The following is a 25,437-nucleotide window of genomic DNA, read 5'->3' as shown; positions in this document are numbered from 1 at the left end:
CCAACGAGCCCCCAAAAAAGCCAGGGGCCCTCTCTCCATCATCAGAGAGGCCGGGGTACACCTGGAGCTCTCCGCGGACCGCCCACCCTGCGTTGCCAGAGAGACGGCGCCTACTTCCGGGCGCTCAGCGCCCGCCCCCGCGGCGCGTTACTTCCGCCCGCTGGTTGAAGCGACACCCTCTCCCCCCCCCCCTTCCTTCTCCCTGGCCCCGCCTCCCGGAAGTTCCGCTGGGTCAGCGCCTGCGGGTCAGGGGTGAGAGGTGGGAGGGCTCCGTGGACGTTGGAGAGTAAGGACCCGGAGTTCTGCTCTCGGGCGTCGCGATTTGGAAGCAGCCAGGTTAGACCTCGGCCGAGGGTGCGATGGGTTGTGCGGGCCGCCGGGAACCTCCACCCTCTCCGGCTCGGGGCCTCCTCCTCCCGGGCCTGCAATGTGTCCGTACCGGAGCCTGGGTCCTTGGCCACTCGCGAGGGAGATTGAGGCCCTTGCCCTGCCCACCAGCTCCTTTCTCGCCACGCGAGGGCCGACCGATACCCCTTCCCCTGGAGCTTGAATTGGAGGTAGTGTGTAGTCTCGGTGATGGCAGGGCCGCTTTCTAAAGTAGCAAAGCGCTGTGGCATCCATTCTGCTTCCTTTGAGCTCGGGAACCCTGGGGGACAGGTCGGACGGGCAGAATACTTGTTCGCTTCCCTTGTGCATAGGAGCAAAAACGAAGCTCGAGAACTTGCTCTTTCAAGGCCGCACGGCTCCCTAAAAGGTAGAACTGGAATGCGCACCGAGGTCTAGCTTCGTTAGGGTTGCAGGAAATCGTGGGGAGGACATTTGGAAATAGGAAAGAAACTGCCGATATAAAAAGGAGAGGTAGCATTTCTGAGAGCATACTTCATGTCAGGCTTTATGCTAAGTTTTTTCTCTACTTACTCCTTCCTTATAAGGGGATTAGGAAGTTTTTCCTACTCTTGTTATTCCCGGTTTAGGAACTACAGGCTCAGAGATGATAAATGACTTGTCCAATATTAATGACTTAGATCTCTTTTCAGCTCTGATTCTTCCAACGCAGTAGAATTAACTTTTGTCTCAAACTGTATTTTTCTGATTTTGGCATTTCAGGAAGTGAGATTTATTTTTCTCGTCATCCTTCACCCAGAATCTTTTTTCTTACCAGCATCCTATTTAGATATGTGTAGTCATGTAAATTCAGCCCTCAGTCTTCCTCCACAATTTGCGTCTTTCTCCCATCCAAATACTAACCAGGCCCAATTTGCGTCTTTCTTTCCAAGAGGAATTAGGGGAACGTGATGGTTGGTGTGGAGTTAATGCATGCAGGTTGAAAGGCTGGCCAGGAGAATGGCTAGTTTTAACATAACAGGCGGTCTCTTTTTATTGTTGCTTTCCTAGCATATCTTACTTAAGTTTCTGTCTTTTTTTCCCTCCAGGAAAACAGCTATCATCTTGTGCCAAGATGTCAGGAATTGGAAATAAGAGAATGGCTGGAGAGCCTGGCACATCCCTACCTCCGGAGAAGAAGACAGCTGTTGAAGACTCAGGGACCACAGTGGAAACAATTAAGCTCGGGGGTGTCTCTTCAACGGTATGTGGAAACGATGCCATGAGAGTGTGCTTTTCTTCTGTCAGTTACAACCTGAAAGTAAAAAATTTTGGAGGCCTTCTGGAGTAAGAGGAACTGATTTGAAAAAAAGAGGGAAATAAAAGAGCCAAAAGTAGGTCTGTTCAGTTCTGAAGAAGAGATACTGACATTTGATCTTTATTTTCAAAGGTGTGCTTATATTCTTTGGAGAATCTGGTGCCTCATACACATCGATGATAGGTATTTAGCAGTGGGAAACTACATTCATTTTTCATTCACCGAAAAATTAGGTGCCAGGTAATAAGAGGTAATGTAGCAAAATCTTGGAAAGAGTGAAGACTCAGAGTTGGAAGCCCGACTGCCTGAAATTGACTCTCAGTTCCATCACTTCTGGCTACATGGCCTTGTGTTAGCCTCTCTGTGCCTCTTGTTTCCTTGTCTGCAGAATGTACTTATAAATACCTATCCCATTGGGTTATTGAAAGGATAAAACAAAAGTCCTTGTTAAGGATTAAAATACTACCTTTAACATGGTAAGTACTCAGTACATTTGAGCTATTAATGGTTATTATTGGGCCAGATATTCTGAAAATATTGGTGAATAAAACTGCCCTTGCTCTTATGAAGCTGACATTTTCATTAGACTATTGTACTCCAAAAGTTAATAGTAATGTTATGTGTCTATTGGACATCAGAAGCTCACTATAATAAGTTTTGGTTTAGATCAAGAGTCGAGTCTATATTTTGGAACTCAGCTATGGGGATATGATATTAGAATGCTTTACATTTGATAGCTTATGAAACCACATCTGTTATTTATTTGAAGGGAGGCTGAGGATCAGAGAGAATAATAGCATTCAGAGTAAATTGATGAAGTGTCATTTCCAAGTCTGTCTGGGGTTCAAGTACTGCTGCCAGAAGGTGATTTTGTCCTAGTGCTATCTCACATCATGTATCCCAAAGACGTTTATTCATTCAATAAATGTGAATATTTGTTAAGCATCTGTTATTTGCCAGACACTGTGCTTTACACCGAACATAGCTCCTGGACTACAGTTTGTAGGGTGGCACTGACAAGGGAACAGACTGTTAGAATAGAGTGGGATGTGTGCTGTTCTTAGGGATAACCACATGTTCTAAGGGAAGCAAGGCACACATACCAGTTTGGACTTTATCCAGAAGACAGTGAGGGGCCATTGGAAAGTCTTCAGCAGGGAAGTAACTAAGACTCCAAAGTGTGCTTGAAGTGGAAACACTAACAGTGTGAATGGAGCTGTCCACCACAGCTGTGCTGAAATTGGCAGGCTGATCAGAGATGGCATGGGCACTAAAGTGCTGCTACAGGAAGCTATTGCAGTAACCTTGATGCGGGATCATGGTGGTTGGACTACTGTGGAGGTAGTGTCGACAAGATATGCTGATGGGTCAGATGAAGCACATGAGAGAAGGGCAGCAAGATGACCCCGGGATTTTGGAAGCATGGCGTTTCCACTTACTGAGCTAGGGAGGAGTGTGAGAGGAGCAGATTTTTGGGAGCTGAGGAGGATGAAGCATAATTTTAATTTTGGATATGTAAGTTTGAGATATCTATTAGACCTCTGAGTGAATAGGTAGTTGGACATAGTAATATGCAGTCTGGGCGAGGTAGATATTTAAGTCCATGCGACTAGAGGCTGGCCTCTAAGGAATGAGCATAGATAAAGACGAAATCTGAGACGGAGCCCTGGAGCACTGCAACATTTTGATGTCAAGGAGATGAGAGGGGACTAACCAAAGAGACAGAAAAAGAGGGGCCAGTGAAGTAGGAGAACCAGAGAGAGAGTGGTCCCAGAAGCCAAGGGAAGAAAGTGTTTCTGGAAGGACTTGATCAGGTGCTGCTGATGGGTTGGGTAAGGGGGGACTGAGTGGTAATTTAGCCTTAAGCTCACTGGAGACTTGACAGGAACTGTGTTCATGGGGTGGTGATGATAGAAGCCTGGTTGCACTGAGCTTAAGAGAACATAGGAAGAGAGGAATTAAGGAAAAGAGGGTAAAGACAATGTTTTTGGAGGAGTATTGATATAAAATAGAAAATGCGGCAGTATCCAGAGGAAAATGTAAGGTTGAGGGAAGGGTTTTTTTGTTTTGTTTTTTTTTGGTAGGAGATATAGCATGTTTGTAAATGAAATGACTATAAAGAAAGAAGATAAAGTTGCTGATGTAGCGGAAAGAGGAGACAGTTACTGGTGTGATTTCCTTGAATAGAAGGATGGGGGAATTGACCATAACTGGAGCAGTTACCAACAAGAAGGAGGAAAGGGATAGATATACTAGTAGAGAGGTCAGTAGTTGGTGCTGTGGGAGATAGATGTGAACGTTTTCTTCTGATTGCTTCTATTTTTTTTTTTTTTCAGTGAAATCAAAAGCAAGACTCATCTGAGAGTGAGGATGGGGGAGGAAGTTTGGAGGTTTGAAGAGACAGGAGAAGGTATGAAGTAGTTGTCTTGAAGAGAATGAACTAGAGAGGTGGGGTAGGGTGCAGCAATGAGGATCTTCTTGAATTGTGATCATGAGTTTAAAGTGAGAGCAATCAGCATGGTGCTTTCTTTTCTGTAGTTGCATTCAGCTGGGTGGAGATAGGCCTGTGTGGAATAGGTTCAGAGTTGGATGTTGCCAAGATTGGGGTTTTTACCAGCAAGTATGATGAAGGAGAAGGTTATAAAAGGACGTGATTATAATGACTAATGACGTAATTTAAGTGTGATAAAGAAGGAATTGAGGAAGTGCGAGGAATGAAAGACATCGAAAAGTATAGGACCAATCGATTGTAGATCCTGGAGGAATTGAAAAATTGTTGCGAGTCAGGAAACTAGAGGGAGTAAGCTGGGATATGGGTGGTAACTGTGGAGAATGGGGTGTTTGAATTGATCTTATAGAGAACATACAGGTACAGCTAGGACTAACAGAGTTTGGGGAGTGAGGGAAGTAGAGGACCAGATCACTGGAAGAGAGGAGGTCAATGACTTGGTCCAGTATTCACAGGAAAGATCATCACTGTGGGAATTGAAATCAGTAAGAACTTGGACAGGAGTTAGTATTGCAGAGATATGATAACCTAGTGCTAAGTCTTCAGGAAATGTGGGGAAGTGACCTGGGCATATATAGATGAGTGCAGCAAGGCAGGGTGGCAGGTGGTACAGACCAATGGCATGAGTTGTGCAGAGCTGGGAGGTTTTAGGGAAGAAGGTGGGATAATGGCCTGGGAGTGGCAGTGGGGAACAAGGAGAACACCTCCCTGTCTTTAGATCCAGGGCTCTAAGGGGGGAGGGAGAGAAACAATCACTGCCGGAGAAGCCTATGGGGAAATGGTTTTTTCATCCAGGTTTCCATTACACAAGAGGGGGAAGAAGTGCTCAGAAGAGAGGTTGAAGATATAGCTTATTGACAGTATTAATAACGGGTACATTGGGAAACTATTGACTCTTTTGGTATATCAAGAATGTTTTGCCCTAACCGGTTTGGCTTAGTGGATAGAGTGTCGGCTTGCGGACTGAAGGGTCCCGGGTTTGATTCCAGTCAAGGGCATGTACCTTGGTTGCAGGCACATCCCCATTGGGGGGTGTGCAGGAGGCAGCTGATCAATGCTTCTCTCTCATCGATGTTTCTGACTCTCTATCCCTCCCCTTCCTCTCTGTAAAAAAACAATAAAATATATTTAAAAAAAAAAAGAATGTTTTAACCAATATGGAAGAGAAAAGAAAAACAAGAAATTGGTGCTCTAATAAATAGTTCTTACCTTAAAATATTCATTAATTCCTAGATAAAGTAAAAATCCCTTTCCAATCCTGTTTCTTGACCTGGAATACTGCTCTCTTTCCCCCCCCCCCCGCTCCCGGTCCTAGGGAAGGAGCTAGAGAGAGACAAGTTAAAAATGACAGGACTGTGGAATTACTGATGGAGTGATGTCATTGCAGAAACGGTTCTTAGCCCAAGTTGAGGTTTAAGAATATGTGCACAGGTTGGTTAGTGGTATGAAGGGGTCAAGGAGGTGGGGAATTTAGGAGCTTCCTATCTGACGCCTTTTGTTTTCTCTTTAAAGTGGGAAGCAGAGTCGTCTGCTTAGTGTGACGTGAGAGGAGGCATGGCTTGGTAGTTTGATATTGTTTTGATGGAGAATAGGAGGTAGCTCCCTTGTTAAAGAAAGAAACATTTCCAGAGAAATTTCAAGATCTGTTCAGGTTAGGAAGTTATTTTATAAAGGCAGCAGTCTCCCTGATTTAATGACCTTATTTAGAAGTCTCGGCATACTGGGTACAGGAAAGGAATAGTCAGGTATGTGGATTAATTCCGATTGGGGCTTGTTCGCAGAGGTGAAATAAAAGGATTAGCGCAGAGAATTGAGGGGCCTGATAGGCAGTTTGAATGACTATTCTGTAGGGCAAGCGTGTCAGACTCAAAGGCTAACATGGGCCAAATACCAAGGTTTAAGTTTATGTGGGCCGCAAAAAAACAAAAGCTTAAATTTTCATAGAAACTTAGGTTTATTTTGGTAAAGACATGCTGAATACAAAGGGCTGAAATAAATGAGTAATTGTTAACATAAAATAATAGAACATTTTAATAAAAATTAATATTTTTTTCTTGAACATTAATTTGCCAGACACTGAATAACTGCACAAATTAATAAGCGTAATGCAAATAAGCCTATTTTTCTTGTTCTTCAAAAGCGAAATATTTCCTGTTGTGCACACCAAACAAGTCAGTACAAGACTAATGATGTGGCAATCAGCTGCTAAAATATTCACTGCTAGTATTAGTAGAGAGAAATGGTGCACCTGTGCATAAGGCGCGTAAGGGAAATGAATGCAATGTGATTATAGTAATCAGTCATTAGTGAACGTTTTAGTTCGTTACTAATAATTATGTATAACAGGATACTGTAAAAATTAAGTTACGAAATTTTTGTTAAAACGTTTCTTAAATACCCTTATATTGGATGGGCCATAAAAGTATTCGTTGTGGGCCGCGAGTTTGTCATGCTTGCTGTAGGATATAGTCAAGGTATGGAAGATATAGAGGGGACTGATAGGGAGAAAGGCGACATTTCAAAATGTTGGAGATCTAGTTGAAGATTGGTGTATTTGGATAGGGCGTGAGATACCTGGGAAGATACGGTTTTATTCAGGGAATGGGAAGTTGAAATTTAAGATTTGGGATGTGGCACAGTTACAGACAAAAGTCCAAGATGTGGCTTCTAAAGTGCATGACTGAAGCACAGTAGAAGAGAGAATCATTGGAGTTAAGGAGTCCAAAATACAGCCTAGATGCTAGAGGATGTGGCTTGTTCACATGTGGACATGTCCACATGTATATTGAGGGCCTGGGATAGAGAAGGTTCCAAAGTCTTGAACAAATGAAGGGCAGTGCTTAGGTGATAGAGGACTGTGGATCCGGGTAGAGATGACCTGGCAGGATGGTGGAGCCTCACAGTAGTAATACTTTGTGGACTTGATTAGAACAGTGAGATGAGTGAGGTCGAGGTTCTAATATATTTCTTTGTATCATTTTCTCCTCCCATCATCATAGACCCTTTATTTCTTCTGCTCCTACTACTTATCTAATTATTTACTGTAAACCTTTAAAAAAGAAATAGCTTTATCTGTAGGAAATAACTAACTAATAAGGCCTTGTTGAATTCAATAGCTGATTGTCTAATTTCATTGTGGAGACTAATAAGATTGGTTTCCTGGGGCAGGAGGATTCAGACATTCGAACACTGCAAGCCAAAAATCGCAAGTTGGCAGAAATGCTGGATCAGCGGCAGACCATTGAAGATGAACTCCGGGAGCACATTGAAAAACTTGAACGAAGACAGGCCACGGACGATGCCTCCCTGTTGATTGTCAATCGGTATTGGAGTCAGGTAGCTACTCTTCATTTGCTCAGATTTTTATTTGAGCATTTTGGTTCTATGGAGCAGCACTCTCTTCATTTCCAAAGTTGTGTCTTTGTTTTGTCATAACTGCCAAATTTGTGTCATTTTGTTTTTTTATAACTGTACCTAATCTTCTCCAGTTTGATGAAAACATCCGTATCATCCTTAAACGTTACGATCTGCAGCAGGGTTTGGGGGACCTCCTCACAGAGAGAAAAGCCCTTGTTGTGCCTGAACCAGAGCCGGACTCTGACAGCAATCAGGAACGGAAAGATGACCGCGACAGAGGTGAGTACTGTCAGGGACTTAACCACTGCATGTTTTTTTTATTATTATTATTTTTTCTTTTTATTTTTTTTCTTTGAAGAGCCTTGCTTTGAGGCTTTCCATTTGAGGGGAAAAATGAATTTTGATATTTCCAGTTGAATAATTTTTTTGGGGGGGCTTCTTTTTCCCTCTTCAGGGGAAGGGCAAGAGCCAGCCTTCTCTTTCCTTGCTACTCTGGCCAGCAGCTCCAGTGAAGAGATAGAATCTCAGCTGCAGGAGCGCGTGGAGTCCTCCCGCCGAGCTGTGTCCCAGATCGTAACTGTCTATGATAAATTGCAAGAAAAAGTGGAGCTCCTGTCCCGGAAGCTAAACAGTGGAGGTGAGGCTAGAACCAGGAGATGGGGAGCAGAGTGGGGGGGGGTGGGGGTGGGGGAATAAGAACTCACCTTTGCATGCTAATTTGTTCTTACATATTTATTTTTCATTAAATTTCTTGGAATCCTAATGTTCAATGTTACTGGTTACGTCCTTACTGTGACATGCTGGTATTTTATGAGTGCTTCACATTTCGAGCCACGTGACAGTCCTATAAGAAGCTTAGGAAAGATTTTATCAGCCCATTCTGATACTCTATTAATTAGACACTTTTGGGAGTAGCAGAATTAATTTTATTATTTAAGAAATAGCTCTGTTTCTGTATATTTCTGTAGTGTTTGCCATTAATTTATTAGTGATAAGTATTTTAAATATTGGTAATTATATTTTTAAAAAATTTCCTTTGTTGATTAGATATTGCTTTTTTTAATTTCAAAGAGTCAGGGTTTTTTTAATGAAATATTTTATGGGTTGTTTTTTTTTTTTAATATGTTTTTATTGATTTCAGAGAGAGGAAGGGAAAGGGAGAGAGAGAGAGAAGCATCAGTGATGAGAGAGAATCATTGACCGGCTGCCTTCTGCATGCCCCATGCTGGAGATTGAGCCTACAACCCAGGCATGTGCCCTGACCAGGAATTGAACTGTGATTTCCTGGTTCATTTGTCCACGCTCAACCACTGAGCCAAGCCGGCTGGGCTGTGCTCTTTATTCTTTATGACTTTATAGGTGCTCATTTGAACAAGGAAATTTCTGCCCTCTAGCCCCCTTCTCTCCCAGCACAGAGATGCTTCATGTTGGTATTAGTGAACAATAGGAATTTGTGGTAGCCTTATAAAATAGAATTTTATTGCTGTTAAGTCTGACAGATTAGAGATGCCTCTGTCTTCTAAAATTAAGTGTTTTAGATAATTCTGCCTTATCTGAATAAAGTTATAGAAACTCCCAATTTCTTTTATTAAGGCATTTTGACTCTATAGAAAGGGATGCAAGTTAGGTGACCTTGACTGTGATCATTTCCTCATGAAGGTCACCTAATCTCTGGGTAATTAATCTATCTTGTGAAGATAATGAAAACCAGCCTAATTCTTGAAGTTTTCTGGAAAGTAAAGTGAGATTTCATGTTAATGTTTTGGTGGAATATGCAGTTCTAAAATGTGACAGAGTAGATGCTAACCTGAAGTTCTCCCTCAGATAACCTGATAGTGGAGGAAGCAGTGCAGGAGCTGAACTCCTTCCTCGCACAAGAGAACATGAGGCTGCAGGAGCTGACAGACCTCCTTCAGGAGAAGCACCGCACCATGTCTCAGGAGGTACTTGGCCTAGTGTCCTGTGGCAGACATTGACTCAGAGTTCTGAGTGCTGCAAGGTCAGCTTAATCTAGAAAGTCTCTTTATATTGAGGAGCATGCAGGACATGCTAAAGCAACCAGCTCAGAGAAATCAAAATCTGAGATATGTAAAAGCAAGAAAATCATTGAATATTTCTCCTAGTCTCTTCCTGTTTTTTAAACTGGCATTTTAGGATCTTAGTCTTTAGGAAGAAATACTGTCATGTGGGGTTTTGCAAAACAACATACCAAACCCCCAAATAATGAACTACCCCAAATATAAAAGACCATGTATAATGTTACTGAGGAATGGGTTGGTAGAAATTCATCTGAGAATAGGGCAATAGGAACTCCTGCATTATTGATGACCTAGAACTTGAGGAATGTAGGTTTTCAGTCCAAACTTGGACATAAATGGAGCATGTTCAAACCACGATTTGGGTATGTGCTTACTTATATAAAACTAGAGGCCTGGCATGAAATTTGTGCAGTCGGGGGCAAGGAGGGCTCAGCCCAGATTGCGAGAAGGCTCAGGCCAGGCCGAGGGACCCCACCGGTGCATGATTGGGGCCGGGGAGGGACCGAGGGAGGGCTCCAGGGCATGTCTGGCCCGTCTCGCTCAGTCCCGATAACCTACCGGTTGGAGTGTCTGCCCCCTGGTGGTCAGTGCACATCATACCGACTGGTTGACCAGTCAACTGTCTGTCCCTGGTCCATGCACAGCATAGCAACTGGTCGACCGGTCGACTGTCTGCCCCTTGGTGGTCAGTGCACATCATAGCGAGTGGTTGAGCATCCTTAGGATATCATTAGCATATTACACTTTGATTGGTTGAATGGATGAGCAGACACTTAGCATATTAGGCTTTTATTATATAGGATGACTAAGTGATGATAGGTCTTACAAGACTCTTCTGATTCTCTTGATTATCATTTTAGTTTAGAAATTTGACCTACCTTAGTTTGGCCACCAAACTCTTGTTTTTTAATAATTTAATAGTTACCATTTCCTCAGTGCCTAGCTCTTAGGTGCTTTATACATATTAATTTCCATTTTACAGCTAAGGAAACAAATTCAGAGAGGTTGGTGACTGGTCTGAGGTAATCATAGCTCCATCACAGTCACAAAGTGATGGAGCTATGATTTGGATGTAGGTCTGTTTAACTTCAAAGCTTGTGTTCTTCATTTGCCCTTGTTTCCTAAACTCCAGGGCCAAGGTCCCTGCTGGGCTGTTTGCATGAAAATCATCTGGGAAGTTTATAATATACTAGTGACCCAGTGCACAAAATTCGTGCACATTAAAAGGGGATTAATTAGAAGAAATAATTTAATATTGCTATTTGCCCTTTCTCTATAATAGCAGTGTCAGAGATGAAAGAAAATTAGTAAAATGTATATCAAAACCTTCCTCCTGTCAGAGTCTGGGGCTCACCACGGGACCCAGAGTCAAGTCCCTGCCCACCCACATGCACCTCAAAATCGCATGAGACCGAGACCAGGCCGCTGCCCCCCCCATTGGGCTAGATCCAGACCCGGCCAGTCCCACCCTTGTCAAGCCCTGCCAGGCAGGGGGCATAGCCTCAGGTCCATTGGCCCAGCGCCAGGATGGGGAGTGTGGCCTGAGGTCTCCCAGCCCAGACCAGGGCAGGGGACGTGCCTTGAGGTCCTCCGTCAATCCCCACCAGGTGGGGGACATGGCCTGAGATCCCCTGTCAAGCCCCGCTGGGTGGGGGGCATGGCCTGAGGTCCCCTGTCAATCCCCGCCAGGCGGGGGGTGGGGACGCAGCCTCAGGTCCCCCAGCCCAGCACCAGGAGGGGGGCACAGCCTCAGGTTCCCTATAAAGCCCCACTGGCGGGGGGGCGCAGCCTCAGGTCCCCCAGCCCAGCACCAGGAGGGGGGCACAGCCTCAGGTCCCCTGTCAAGCCCCACTGGCGGGAGGGCGCAGCCTCAGGTCCCCCGTAAGCCCTGCTGGGTGGGGGCGCGGCCTGAGTTCCCCAACCCAGCACTGGGGGTGCACCTTGAGGTCCCCCGTCAAGCCCTGCTGGGTTGGGGGCACGGCCTGAGGTCCCCTGCCAAGTCCACCCAGGCAGGGGAGCGCAACCTCAGGTCCCCTGGTCCAGTGCTGGGGCGGGGGTCGTGGCCTGAGGTCCCCTGTCAAGCCCCGCCAGGCAGGGGGTGCGGTCTGAGGTCCCCCGGCCTGGTGCCAGGGTGGGGGGAGCAGCCTGAGGTCCCCTAGCCCAGCACTAGGATGGGAAGCGCACCTTGAGGTCTCCCATCAAGCCCTGCTGGGTGGGGGGGCGTGGCCTGAGGACCCCTGTCAAGCCCTGCCAGGTTGGGGGCGCGGCCTGGGGTCCCCCGGCCTGGTGCTGGGGTGGGGGGAGCAGCCTGAGATCTCCTAGCCCAGCACCAGGATGGGAAGTGCACCTTGAGGTCCCCCGTCAAGCCCTGCCAGGTGGGGGGGCGTGGCCTGAAGTCCCTTTTCAAGCCCCACCTGGTAGGGGGTGCAGCCTGAGATCCCCTGTCAAGCCCTGCCAGGTGGGGGACGCAGCCTGTGGTCCCCTGTCAAGCCCCATGGGGGTGGGGGAGGGCGTAGCCTCAGGTCCCTGCTGATTGCTCGTTAAGGCTCCTTATGGGAACTTGGCCTCAGCTGTGGGTGCAGCCCTCTTTGTGATGGAGTGATGGTCAATTTGCATATTCCCTCTTTATTATATAGGATGTGGATTCTCATCAACCATCAAAGGGAGTGGTTAGAGTAGAGCAGTGCTTATAGATAAACTAGAGGCCCAGTGCATGAAATTCGTGCATGCGGGGGCGGGGGGGGGAAGTCCTCATCCCGGCCTGCGCCCTCTCACAGTACAGGAGCCCTCTGGGGATGTCCGACTGATGCAGGGAGCGGGCCTAAGCATTCAGTTGGATATCCGTAGCTCTGCTGTGGAGGCAGGAGAGGCTCCGGCCGCTGCTGTGCTCGCCAGCCGTGAGCCCAGCTTCTGGCTGAGCGGCGTTCCCCCTGTGGGAGTGCAATGACCACCAGGGGGCAGCTCCTGTCTTGAACGTCTGCCCCCTGGTGGTCAGTGCGCATCATAGCAACCAGTCGTTCTGCCGTTCGATCGATTTGCATATTACCCTTTTATTGTATAGGATTGGAGTGTCATAAAAAAAAAGAGTAATTGCCCTGGCTGATGTTGCTTAGTGGTTAGAGTGTCAGCTCTGCTCCAAAGAGTTGTGTGTTTGATTCCTGGTCAAGGGCACATACCTAGGTAGTAGGTTTGATCTGGCCCGGTTGGGGCACACACAGAAGGCAACCTGTCGACGTTTCTTTCTCTTTCTTTCTCTCCCCTCTTCCTTCCCTTCCATTCCCTAAAAGTCAATGTAAAAAGTATATATATATATAAAAAAGAGTAACTTTGTGGTCACGTTTTAAGACAAACTACTTGCTACCAAGATGAAAGAACCTACCTCTTCCAGGCCTTCCCCAAGTCTCACTTAGCTTTACAAAGCTAGAGAGGCACATTACTTTGCTCAGCTGAGCTGATGTCCAAGATGGCTCTCGTGGCTTGTGTTACTGCTACCAGTCAGCTGGAAGCTCCCCTTAGTCCACCGGAACACCTGCATGTTGCTCTCCAACGTGGCAGTTTCAGGGTAGTTAGACTCCTTATGTGGCAGCTGGCTTTCAGAGGGTGAACCGCAGGCAGAACCTTCACGGCCTGTCAGACATAGCCTCACAGTTATGTAGCATCATTTCCACTGGGCCTCTGAAGTTGACTCAGCTTCAGGAGGAGGAAACAGTGATCCCACCTCTTGACTGGAGGACTGTCAAAGAATTTAGGGGCCACATTTTATTTTATTTTATTTTTATTTTTATTTTTTTAAAATACATTTTTATTGATATCAGAGAGGAAGGGAGAGATAGAAACATCAATGATGAGAGAGAATCATTGATCAGCTGCCTCCTGCCTGCCCCACACTGGGGATTGAGCCTGCAACACAGGCATGTGCCCTTGACTGGAATAGAACCCGGAACCCTTCAGTCTGAGCCAAACCAGTTAGGGCATGGGGGTGGGGTGGCACATTTTAACACCAACACAAAGGATATGCATAGATTAATGTGAACATGTGACAGATTCATAATTAAAGCATTAAATAGTATTAGCTGGTGTGAAGTTTCTAAATAAACAGAGAACACCAAAGATTTTTGTATCTCTATAGTACCTGATTCAAGATTGTCCTGGGTGAGCTTAAAAAAGAGAATGGAAGCTTTCCTTTTGTTCTCTTTGGATATCATTTGCAGAAATGAGAAGGGAGAGTTGGGGGTAAAGATAGGTGTCTTTTCTGACTATGTATTTGAATTTTTGTCTCCTATACTATGTGTCTGAAAAAAATAATGTTTTCTTTTGTCTCTTAAAAATACACATTTGCCCTAGACAGTTTGGCTCAGTGAATAGAGCATTGGCCTGGGGACCTCAGGCCGCGCCCCCAACCTGGTCAAACCTCTATTCTGGTCAAAGGCACAGGTTGCAGGCTATTTATGCCTAGGTTGCAGGCTCAGTCCTCAATAGGGGGTGTGCAGGAGGCAGCTGATCAATGATTCTCTCATCATTGATGTTTTATCTCTCTCCCTCTCCATTTCTCTCTGAAATCAATAAAAATGTATTTTAAAAAAATTACACATTTTCTGATGGGATTCTATTCTATCTAGAGAAATGATGTTTCCCAGAGGTAGAAAAAGTATTGAATCTTAAGTAGTCTTCCTTGTATGAGAGTTCTTATAGACTTCCATGGTTTTCATGATTGTAACTGACTCGGAACTGTTAAAAGAGCCTGTCATTTCATTTTTATACTCATGCATTGGGAAGAAGGTATTGATGTGAGGCATTGTTTTTCTAACTTGGTTTTGTTTATTTGTTTTTTTCTATGCTTATTTGAATGCCCATCTTTGGGATGCAGTTCTCCAAGTTGCAGAGTAAAGTGGAGACAGCTGAGTCACGAGTGTCTGTCCTAGAGTCCATGATTGATGACCTGCAGTGGGATATTGACAAAATTCGGAAGAGGGAACAGAGACTCAACCGACACTTAGCAGAAGTCCTAGAACGGGCAAGTGCTGTTTCATTCATAGTTTGGAGACTAGAATCATTTTCAGGAGTCTGCTCAGAAACGATGGACTTGGGTAGTAGTTTTTGGGGACGAACAGATTCCTTTGAAAGTACTTTGCTTACCAGACTGAAATCTCGGGGTCCCTCACTAAAGAATCTTTGTCTTCTCTGTAGGTGAACTCGAAAGGTTACAAGGTATATGGAGCGGGGAGCAGTCTCTATGGCGGCACAATCACTATTAATGCCCGGAAGGTAAAGTCTAACTCACTCAGGACGTGTTTTTTGCCCTGGTGTCAGTGTTGTGCCAGGTACCTGGGATTGTGTTCACAAGTGGTCTAGTGGGGTTTTGGCAGAAGAGTGGATCAGTGAATACGGAAACTTAGGAATGGGAATGATTTAAAAATTCTTTGTTTCCATTTTACTCTTTTCCTTCATCTTTCCAGTTTGAGGAAATGAATGCAGAGCTTGAGGAGAACAAAGAGTTGGCTCAGAACCGCCACTGCGAGCTGGAGAAACTTCGGCAAGACTTTGACGAGGTCACTACACAAAACGAAAAGCTGAAGGTAGGAGACACATCTCTGACTGGGAGTAAACTGAAATGTTTTTGCTGACCAACTCATGTCCATACTTGTGAATCCTCAGAATTTATGAGGGGAAATTGGTATGTTGATTTATTTCCTTATATATTTACTTAAGTATTTGTACTCTGCTTCCTTCTGAAAAAGATCGAAAGCAACCTACAAAGATATATAGACTGAATTAACGTTGCAATTGTTGAGAAAAGTGAGGATAGGATAATCTAGGGTGAGGATCCAAAATGGATTTAAAAAATGAGACTTGTATATCAGATATATGCCAGGAGCCTGTGCATACTGTAGGAGGGTAGGCCACTCACATGTTAGTAATTGCCAAAGGTGGGCACAGCATTTGGCTCTGCAGTTTCTAGCTGCCAAAACAGAAACAAACCTGGTCTGTGATCCTGTTGGTTTTCAGACCTGCCCATTGGAATTTACTTTCCCCAGAAAATTGGGGGGAAGAAAGTGGATTCTGAAAGTCTTCCATTCCTCTTTCAATCACAGCCACCTGTCTTTGTAATTTGATTGATTTCTAGGTAAATAAAGATGTTTGAACTGAAAAACACACAAAAACAATCTGAGTTAAATTAGTGGAAGCATTTGCATAATTAAAGCAGGCAGTTACTTAGGAGAAGCATAACTATTTTTGATTCAATGTCAAAAATATTTTTCTGTGATTATTAATAAAGAGAACAAGTTTGTGACTGGGGTCCTCAACTATGTTCTTAAAGTAAGCATCCTGACAAATTTCATAGTGCTCATCTCTCCCTGAATCTGGCAAATTTCATAGAGCTTTTCTAGAGTCCTTGGATTTAGGCTGACACATAATGTAGAACACTTATCAAGTAAAACAATTCTTGGGTGGAAGAATACAGGTACCAGGTACTACCTCTTGGGTGATCTGATTTAATTTTGGGTAGATTTTACATAACTAGCGGAGTGGGTAGAACTACTTTATAATCTTCATCAAGCTTGTCTCAATTGCGCAGGACATCAGTGAGTTTAACATTTTTGTTTGTTTTTCTTTCTTTATTGATTAAGGTATTACATATGTGTCCTTTTCCCCCCAGAGTTTAACGTTTTATTTCCTGTCTAGTGTTGAGGGCACAGATGCTAGGTTCTGCTTTGACTTTCTCTTCTTTGGATCCCCCTGAGGTGGAACTGCGGAGCGCAGTGGAGGAAGTGGTTAAGGAGACTCCAGAATATCGCTGTATGCAGTCACAGTTCTCCGTCCTCTACAATGAGAGCCTACAGTTGAAAGCGCACTTGGATGAGGCTCGGACCCTACTCCATGGTACCAGGGGGACCCACCAGCGCCAGGTGGAGCTCATTGAGGTAACAGCTAGTTTTGTCTTCTGTATATAAGCTTTTCTACCTCATAAATTTTTAATTTTATTTTCTCATGTGCAGTTAATCTCTTATGCATTCAGCAAATACTTATAAAGTTGCTGTAGGTCTTGCCTCTGCTAGATGGTGGGCATCCTGCCATCAAGAATCATACAGGCTAGTGGGGAGAATCGCATCCATTAGAATGCAGTGTGGTGCAGTAGAGGCATATCCCACATTTGCAGTGATAAAGGAGACAGAGAATCTGATTTGACTGTGGAACCTTCTAGATTTCACTTGCCAAAGTGAAGTATGAATCTTAAGAATAAATACAAGTTTACTGGTAGATAAAAATAGGAGAAGGGCATTGAGCGGTGAAATTAACAGACATAAAAATAGGTTAGTGTGGGTGGAGCCTTATGTGCATGTTGGAGAATAGAGGGTATAAGCTGCGTCTCTGATACAAGCCATTATAGCTTATAATACCTGTGTAAATACTTTTCTTTAAAGACAGAAACTTTATTTTATTTATTTATTTTTAAGTATTTTTTATATATATATTTTATTGATTTTTTACAGAGAGGAAGGGAGAGAGAGAGTTAGAAACATCGATGAGAGAGAAACATCTATCAGCTGCCTCCTGCACACCTCCTACTGGGGATGTGCCCGCAACTAAGGTACGTGCCCTTGACCGGAATCAAACCTGGGACCTTTCAGTCCGAAGGCTGACGCTCTATCCACTGAGCCAAACCAGTTAGGGCCAGAAACTTTTTTTAAAAAAATTGATTTTAGAGAGGAAGGGAGAGGGAGAGACAGAAACATCAATAATGACACAGAATCATTGATTGGATGCCCCCTTCTGGGGATTGACCCCAAATCCAGGCATGTGATTCCTGGTTTGACCAGGAATCAAACCTTGACCTCCTGGTTCATAGGTCAAAGCTCAACCACTAAGCCACACTGGCTGGGCTAAAGGCAGAAACTTTTTATTTATGCGTTCACTTCTGTATCTTCTATAGTCCTTAAGATAATTTTTTTTTTATAGTAGTCAGTCTTTTGCTGTATTTCTGCCAAATGAACTGAATTTAATGTAGTGTATCTTACTTTACATATGTTTATAGTTTTATTGTTTAGTTCTCCAGTTAAATTGTAACATTCTCAGAGTTAGGGGCCATTTCCTTTATTTCTTTAGTATCTTGCTGATTCTCAAATCAGTGTTTAGTTGCCATCTGGTGTACATCAAGTATTGATGAAATTGGAACTTTTTGGAGTAATCTCTCTTTTCTTTGTATTTTTTTTCTTCTTCTTTGATCCATAAAGATTGAATTTAGGAACATAATAGAACATGATGTTCTTTCCACATTTTTATAAAAATTTTTTATTTTTATTTATTTATTTTTTTCTGTGTGTAGCGAGATGAGGTTAGTCTTCATAAGAAGCTGAGGACTGAAGTGATCCAGCTAGAAGATACCCTGGCCCAGGTCCGCAAGGAATATGAAATGCTGAGGATAGAATTTGAGCAGACCCTTGCTGCCAATGAGCAAGCAGGTACAATTATTCTTGCTCCTCCCTGCATTTGGCTGCTGCAAATGCTTTCCTTGAAAGACACAATATGGTCGCCAGGATTTGTTAGTACTAACTGGAGCTCAGAAGTCCTAGAGAACCTAAAATCAAACCCTGTAATTCATTTCTGTTCCCAGCCTGAGTGTTTATTTTTAACTCAAATTGGCCAGTTTTGTTTTCATCTTCTGAGAAGGAGTCTTGGCAATTCTCCCTATTTCTTAGAGGTCCCTGATGTGTTCTGTCCTCTCTCCCCTTATTGAGTTCTTCATAACATTGCTGTTGCTGTGTTTAAGGCCCCATAAACCGGGAGATGCGCCACCTCATCAGTAGCCTCCAGAATCACAATCACCAGCTGAAAGGGGAAGTCCTGAGGTATAAGCGGAAATTGAGAGAAGCCCAGTCTGACCTGAACAAGGTAACCGGGAGGAGTAGAATAAGTATTATTTGCTATTCAGTTTGTAAAGCAGTTTTCGAGTGAGGAATGCAGTGTGGTTGCCATAAGTGATGTGCTTCTCCCATTTCTTTGTCCCCCCAGACACGTCTGCGCAGTGGCAGTGCCCTCCTACAGTCTCAGTCTAGTACTGAAGACACTAAGGATGAGCCTGCAGAGGTGAAACAAGATCCCGAAGACTGGTCTGCCCAGTCCTCCGCATCGAAGGCATCTCAGGAGGAAGCCAACGAAATGAAGTCCAAACGGGATGAGGAAGAGCGAGAACGAGAAAGGAGGGAGAAAGAGAGGGAGCGAGAAAGAGAGCGGGAGAAGGAAAAGGAGAGAGAACGAGAGAAGCAGAAACTAAAAGAGTCAGAAAGAGAGAGAGATTCTGTTAAAGAGAAAGAGAAAGGGAAACATGATGATGGAAGGAAAAAGGAAGCAGAAATTATCAAACAATTGAAGATTGAACTCAAGTAAGAGCAATGTTTACATAAATTTCTGATTCAAAAGCTAAGGTTAGGACATCACGCATGAAATGTTCCCTGGATGGCATGGCTTATCTGATAATTATATCACTTTGAATGTAACTAAATGAGCAGTTAATGTGGTCTTAGTTCTTGATCAAGTGTACATACAGCCACAATGACCTGCATGGCTACTGTGAAGTCCAATTCAGTGGTCAAGTCTCAGTAAACCTGGTGGTTGTGGCCTTATTTTTCATGATCCAAATTATGGGAAGGGGTGTCATGATTGAAGTAACACTCCTGAGAATTATTGAAATTAACTACTGGTAGATCACTGGCATTAATTGTAATTTAACTTATATTAGGTAGAGTATGTACCACTGTTTGAACAATATTCATCTGTTTGCCTGGCAGTTAACTAGTTTGGTACATATTGGGTCATTTCAAGAGATTTCTAGGGAGGTTTATTCCTGCAGGCTTTAAATCAGTTATACAGTCAATGAAACACCGTATAACCTCACACATCGCCCCTGCTCTTCCTGTTTAACTCATAACTGCTCTGGTAGAACCGGGTACTTCCTGCTCCCCATTGGTCATGGTTGGGCTTTTATTGATGTTTGGATTTGAGGGACCACTGTGCTTAAAATGTTTGAACTTTGGTACCTGAAAGTATAGTTAAGAGGTTTGATAATTTAGTAAGAGATGAAATTTTCGTCTTTGGCTGATGGTTAATCACTTAACTGTCAAATCTAGGAACAGCACTATATTTTCAACTTTCTCCTTTTTTTTCCCCCCCTCCCTTCCTCTTGGCCTCTTTAAGACAAATGTTTTTTTCAAGTGTGGTTCAGAATCATGTGGGTGACTTATTTAAAATACAACCCTGGACCCCTGCCCAGACCTAATGAATATCAGTTTCTAAGAGTGAGGACCCAGAAATGTGCCTATTTAATAAGGGCCACAGTGTTTACTTGATAACTTTAGAACCTGGTCTGAAGGGAGAAATGACTCCTTTATACAGCTTACTTTTCTGTCCTTCCTGAGTATATCCAGAAGTGTCTTGATAGTTGCGAAAGTTTTGTCTATTAGAGGTGTGATGTAAAGTGTAAAATAGAACTGCTGCAAAATAATTTTGCTCAATTAGAAATTCCCTTGTTCTGATGTCCTTTGTTTTCTCGTTACACCATCCCCCTTCCTCGGCCACCCTCTTCATAGGAAGGCACAGGAGAGCCAGAAGGAGATGAAACTGTTGCTAGACATGTACCGCTCGGCCCCAAAGGAACAGAGAGACAAAGTTCAGCTAATGGCAGCTGAGAAGAAGTCTAAGGCAGAGGTAATCTAGCCTGCCATTACCTGTCATTCAGATTAAAATCATCATTTGTGGGATTTTCCTTCACACTTCTAAAGGCTATGGTTTCTTTGTTTTTAAAGTTAGAATTTAAAACTTAGCAACATTTTCTTCCCTTTCAAAACCATCTGAAATAAAGATTTCCAGATTCTCCACTAGGTGGTGGGTAAGGTCACCAGAATTACTGGGAATAGGAATTGTCTTTTCAAACGTTTGTATTGCCCTTTACCCCATATAAATCGTTATTATAATGATTCTCTTTTCTGATTACTTTTGGGAAGAATGTCTTATTTTAAATTTTGGAGTCTAGGAAAAAAGGGTGAGAACTATTTTAAAGAAACATATATGTACACTGCTCAGAAACGTTGCTATGGAAGCATGGAGTGTTGGAATGAAGTGATGTTAAAACAGTGCTGAGATGTGTATATCATTTATCCCCTTTCATAATTCTATAAAGGTTAGTTTGATGTTATGGGCCCTCCATCTGTGCACAGTATTAATTGATTTTTGAAATTTTATCATAGCTTTTCTTTGTTTTTGTGTGATTCCTTTCCTCCTGTAGTTGGAAGATCTAAGGCAAAGACTCAAGGATCTAGAGGATAAGGAGAAAAAAGAGAATAAGAAAATGGCTGATGAGGACGCCTTGAGGAAGATCCGGGCAGTAGAGGAGCAGATAGAATACCTGCAGAAGAAGCTGGCCATGGCCAAGCAGGTGGGCACACTTTCTTTATTTAACCAACTTTTGAAGTCAGTATTATCTGACAGGTATGTTATTGACAGTGACATTGGCTCTTTCATTTCAGTCTTTTTTAAAATATTTTTTTCCCCTGTATATGTTTGTTTGTTTAACATTGAAGTCTTTTATCCTGCAGTTAGTTTGTTTTGTGTATTTGTGAGACATGAAGTTTACTTTCAAATGGATAGCATGTTGTTCAGACATTGTGTATTGAGGGATTTATCCTTTCTCTTTTGGTCTGGAATCAGGGGTTATAATGAATATAAAATTAAAATGAAAGATAGAAAATTTTATATACGTTGTGCTTGTAAGTATATGAAACTAAGAAAAAACGTGCCCCAAACAGGTTATAAATAAATACTTAGTATGTTAACGATGGTTGTTTGTGGGTCCTAGAACTATAGAGACCTTTTCCCTTCTGATAATGAGCATGGGTTGCTTTATTGTTAAGTCCCAGTGAATTTATTGACGTTCAACAAAAAGATAACCAAAAATGGTTGGAAAAACCATATATGTTCACTATGAGGAACACCTTTACTGTTTCTAAGAAATAGCAACATGACAATGAAATGAAGTAGTTTTAATGGTGACTTGATCATTAAGTACCTTTAAAAGAGGAACTTTATTAGAATCTATATACATTCATTTTATAAAAACTGGGGTTTGACTCTTCTTAAGTCTGTTGATTGCCACTTTTCTTTCTTTTTTAAAGAATAATTATTAGGAAATTATACTACTATTGGTTTTAGTACAGGTAGAAAGACCCTATATTCATTATCTTAATAGTGTTAATTCTTCCTAAAGATTTGGAGTGGAGAAGACCCTTCTAGCTATTTCTAAGAGTCTAAAAACATGAAAGAATAGATTGATAATTTTGACTTAATGAAGGAAACGCCCCACAAAATTTCTATATGGCAAAAACGACTGTTAGCAAAGCCAAAAGATAAATGACAAACAGGGAAAAAAAATTATCACAAAAGGGCTTATATTTATAATATATATTTTAAAAACTTCTAAAATGATAGGGAATAAAACACACCAACCCAACAGAATAGGCAGAAGATAAGAATAGTTCACAGAAAAAAAAAATACAGATGGTTCTTAAACATATGAAAACATGCCCATAATAACACAAATGTAAGAAAACTATGTTAGATACTGTTCTTCACCAGTCAGATGGTTGTGCAATGCTGTTGGAAAGTTTGTAGATTAAATCCAGTATTATAATTATGGAAAAGTGAGAAAATGTTAGGTTTTGTGTTAGACGTCCTCTTAATCAACTACTACTGGATCAGTTTGCTGATTCTGCGATGTATAAAATTTTTGTCTGTTGTGACTAACTTGGAGAACAGATCAACTAATGGTGACAGACCAATCAGTGCCAGTGGCTTCAGATAATAGGGCGTCTTTTGCATTCCTAGGGCTGACATAATGACAAAACGAAGCTTCTTGAAACTCAGTGTCTCCTTGTCAGTAGGTTAATTTATTTCTGAATGAACAGTGAGGAAGCTTAGCTTCCTGTGCTAATTTTTTTGGAATTAGAAGATTCCATTAAAATGAAGGTTTTTCCTCCTTATTTTAGGAGGAAGAAGCTCTCCTCTCTGAGATGGATGTCACAGGCCAGGCCTTTGAAGACATGCAGGAGCAAAATATCCGCTTGATGCAGCAGTTGCGGGAGAAGGATGATGCCAATTTCAAGCTCATGTCAGAACGTATCAAGTCCAATCAGATCCATAAGTTACTCAAAGAAGAGAAGGAGGAGCTGGCTGACCAGGTTTTGACTTTGAAGACTCAGGTAATTAGAATAAACAGCTTTTCAGAATTCTGTTGAAGTAGGGTAATTTCTACATGAAGATATGCATTAAAAATGATGATTGTGGCATTTTTTTGTAATAGGAAAAACAAAACGAAATGTATGTTATTAGGTTACTGGTAAGTAAATTATATGTCCTTACAAAGGAGTACAATGTACCAGCTGTTAAAACAAATATAGACCTGCTAAGATGGAAAAAATGTCTAAAATATACAATTAAGTGATTTGTCTTATTATTCCTTTTGTGCTAAAAATGCATGTCTTTGTGTGCATGGGCTGTGTATTTTTAAAATTTCTGGAAGGTTGCATGAGAAAGTAAGAGTGGTTACCTGGTTATCTCTGGATGTTGGGATCAGAATTTGTGGGTGCATGACTTTACTTTTTACCCCTTAATATTGTTTGATTCTATTTTGTGCATGAGTTTCAAGAAAAAGAATACTTTTGAACCTCTAGCCGTTCTGAAAGAGATACACTTGGACTTTTGTTTGAGCTATGATTTACATGTTCTAGTATGAATTTCCAGGCTTTGGGGATTAGTATGGCTGGAGAAGATAAATACCTATAAATGTAATTCCTCTGTTCTTGGCAATTTGGAGAAGAATCTTTTCCGTGGTTTCCTAGACTCTTTGAATCATCAAATACGTATATGTATATATACTGGTATATATGTGTGTGTGTATATATATATATACTAGAGGCCCAGTGCACAAGTGGGGGGGGGTTCCCTCAGCCAGCCTGCACCCTCTCACAGTCCGGAAGCCCTCAGGGGATGTCCGACTGACAGCTTAGGCCTTCTCTGAGCAGGCCTAGGCCGTCATTTGGACATCCTTAGTGCTGCCGTGGTGGTGGGAGAGGCTCCCACCACCGCAGCTGCACTCGCCAGCCATGAGCCCAGCTTCTAGCTGAGCAGTGCTCCCCCTGTGGGAGCGCACTGACCACCAGGGGACAGCTCCTGCATTGAGCGTCTGCCCCCTGGCGGTCAGTGCCTGTAATAGTGACCAGTCGTTCCACCGTCAGGCCGAAATCAGCTCTCTGACATCCCCTGAGGGGTCCCAGATTGCAAGAGGGCACAGGTCAGGCCGAGGGACCCCATTGGTGCATGATCAGGGCCGGGAAGGGATGTGGGAGGTTGGCCAGCCAGGGAGGGGCTGCAGGAGGGCTCCAAGGTGTGTCCGGCTCATCTTGCTCAGTCCCGATCGGCCGGACCCCAGAAGCAAGCTAACCTACCGGTCAGAGTGTCTGCCCCCTAGTGGTCAGTGCATGTCATAGCAAGCAGTTGAGCAGCCTTAGCATATCATTAGCATATTATGCTTTGATTGGTTGAACGTCCAACTGGACGACCGGACACTTAGCATATTAGGCTTTTATTATATAGGATATAAACACACACACATCCTATCTAATAAAAGTAATATGCAAATTGACCGCCACTCCACCACACAAGATGGCCACCACAAGATGGCCTGCAGGGGAGGGCAGTTGTGGACAATCAGGCCAGCAGGGGAGGGCAATTAGAGGTGACCAGGTCAGCAGAGGAGGGCAGTTGGGGGTGACCAGGCCTGCAGGGGAGGGCAGTTGGGGAGGGGACCAGGCCTGCAGGAAAGGGCAGTTAGGGGCAACCAGGCCTGCAGGGGAGGGCAGTTGGGGGTGACCAGGCTGGCAAGGGGGGCAGTTAGGGGTTACTGGGCCAGCAGGGGAGGGCAGTTGGGGGCGACCAGGCTTGCAGGGGAGGACAGTTGGGGGCGACCAGGCTGGCAAGGGAGGGAAGTTAGGGGTTACTGGACCAGCAGGGGAGGGCAGTTGGGGGCGACCAGGCTTGCAGGGGAGGACAGTTGGGGGCGACCAGGCTGGCAAGGGAGGGAAGTTAGGGGTTACTGGGCCAGCAGGGGAGGGCAGTTGGGGGCGACCAGGCTTGCCGGGGAGGACAGTTAGGGACGACCAGGCTGGCAGGGGAGGGCAGTTAGGGGCAATCGGGCCGGCAGGGAGCAGTTAGGCATCGATCAGGCTGGCAGGGGAGTGATTAGAGGGTGATCAGGCTGGCAGGCAGAAGTAGTTAGGGGCATTCAGGCAGGCAGACAGGCAAGCGGTTGGGAACCAGCAGTCCTGGATTGTGAGAGAGATGTCCGACTGCCCTCAAGGAGTCCCAGATTGGAGAGGGTGCAGGCTGGGCTGAGGGACACCCGCTCCTCCCCGCCCCCCCAATCCCTGTACACGAATTTCGTGCACCGGGCCTCTAGTGTGTGTGTGTGTGTGTGTATGTTTCATTAAAAGTGAAGCTTTTAATTATCCTAATCTTGCATGTGCTTTGCAGGGGTCATGGGTAAAATCAGTAATAGTTTACGATTTCTAGAAGATTCTCTTTTGTGGGCCTGTGAATTAACAGAGCCTCGTCAGTTTTGTTTTTTTCCTTCCTATTTATGTTAAAATCTGATTTTCTTCTTCAAAGGTTGATGCCCAGTTACAAGTAGTAAGGAAATTGGAAGAGAAGGAGCATCTGTTACAAAGCAACATTGGCACCGGAGAGAAGGAGCTGGGTCTTAGGACACAAGCCTTAGAGATGAATAAGCGCAAGGTATGATTGATTGCTCTGTAATCTAAAGTGACCATTAGTCTCAGAGGAAC

The 25,437-nt window shown here is 43.7% G+C and overlaps 1 protein-coding gene across 2 annotated transcripts in view; it reads left to right on the top strand.

The window, feature by feature from the left end:
• Positions 1 to 209: 209 nt before the first annotated feature.
• RNF20 (ring finger protein 20) overlaps positions 210 to 25,437 on the top strand; it is a 28,850-nt gene continuing 3,622 nt past the window's right edge. Inside the window, exons 1-17 of one of the 2 annotated variants that reach the window (XM_079790270.1) lie at positions 210 to 336; positions 1,434 to 1,588; positions 7,320 to 7,487; positions 7,640 to 7,787; positions 7,963 to 8,145; positions 9,333 to 9,451; positions 14,415 to 14,561; positions 14,735 to 14,812; positions 15,004 to 15,123; positions 16,291 to 16,470; positions 17,874 to 18,009; positions 18,318 to 18,439; positions 18,560 to 18,930; positions 20,134 to 20,251; positions 20,829 to 20,978; positions 22,585 to 22,797; positions 25,262 to 25,387. In XM_079790270.1, coding sequence (XP_079646396.1) covers positions 1,460 to 1,588; positions 7,320 to 7,487; positions 7,640 to 7,787; positions 7,963 to 8,145; positions 9,333 to 9,451; positions 14,415 to 14,561; positions 14,735 to 14,812; positions 15,004 to 15,123; positions 16,291 to 16,470; positions 17,874 to 18,009; positions 18,318 to 18,439; positions 18,560 to 18,930; positions 20,134 to 20,251; positions 20,829 to 20,978; positions 22,585 to 22,797; positions 25,262 to 25,387 — 2,508 coding nt within the window. In that variant the 5' untranslated portion in view covers positions 210 to 336; positions 1,434 to 1,459. Of the gene's footprint in view, positions 337 to 1,433; positions 1,589 to 3,978; positions 4,053 to 7,319; positions 7,488 to 7,639; positions 7,788 to 7,962; positions 8,146 to 9,332; positions 9,452 to 14,414; positions 14,562 to 14,734; positions 14,813 to 15,003; positions 15,124 to 16,290; positions 16,471 to 17,873; positions 18,010 to 18,317; positions 18,440 to 18,559; positions 18,931 to 20,133; positions 20,252 to 20,828; positions 20,979 to 22,584; positions 22,798 to 25,261; positions 25,388 to 25,437 lie in introns of those variants that run through there. The other variant, XM_079790271.1, reaches the window with a different exon arrangement.

This window comes from Cnephaeus nilssonii, assembly GCF_951640355.1.
Source record: "Cnephaeus nilssonii genome assembly, chromosome: 14".
Taxonomy (NCBI): Eukaryota; Metazoa; Chordata; class Mammalia; order Chiroptera; family Vespertilionidae; genus Cnephaeus; species Cnephaeus nilssonii.
The sequence above is the reverse complement of the archived record's forward strand: the minus strand, read 5'-3'. Positions and strand labels throughout refer to the sequence as shown.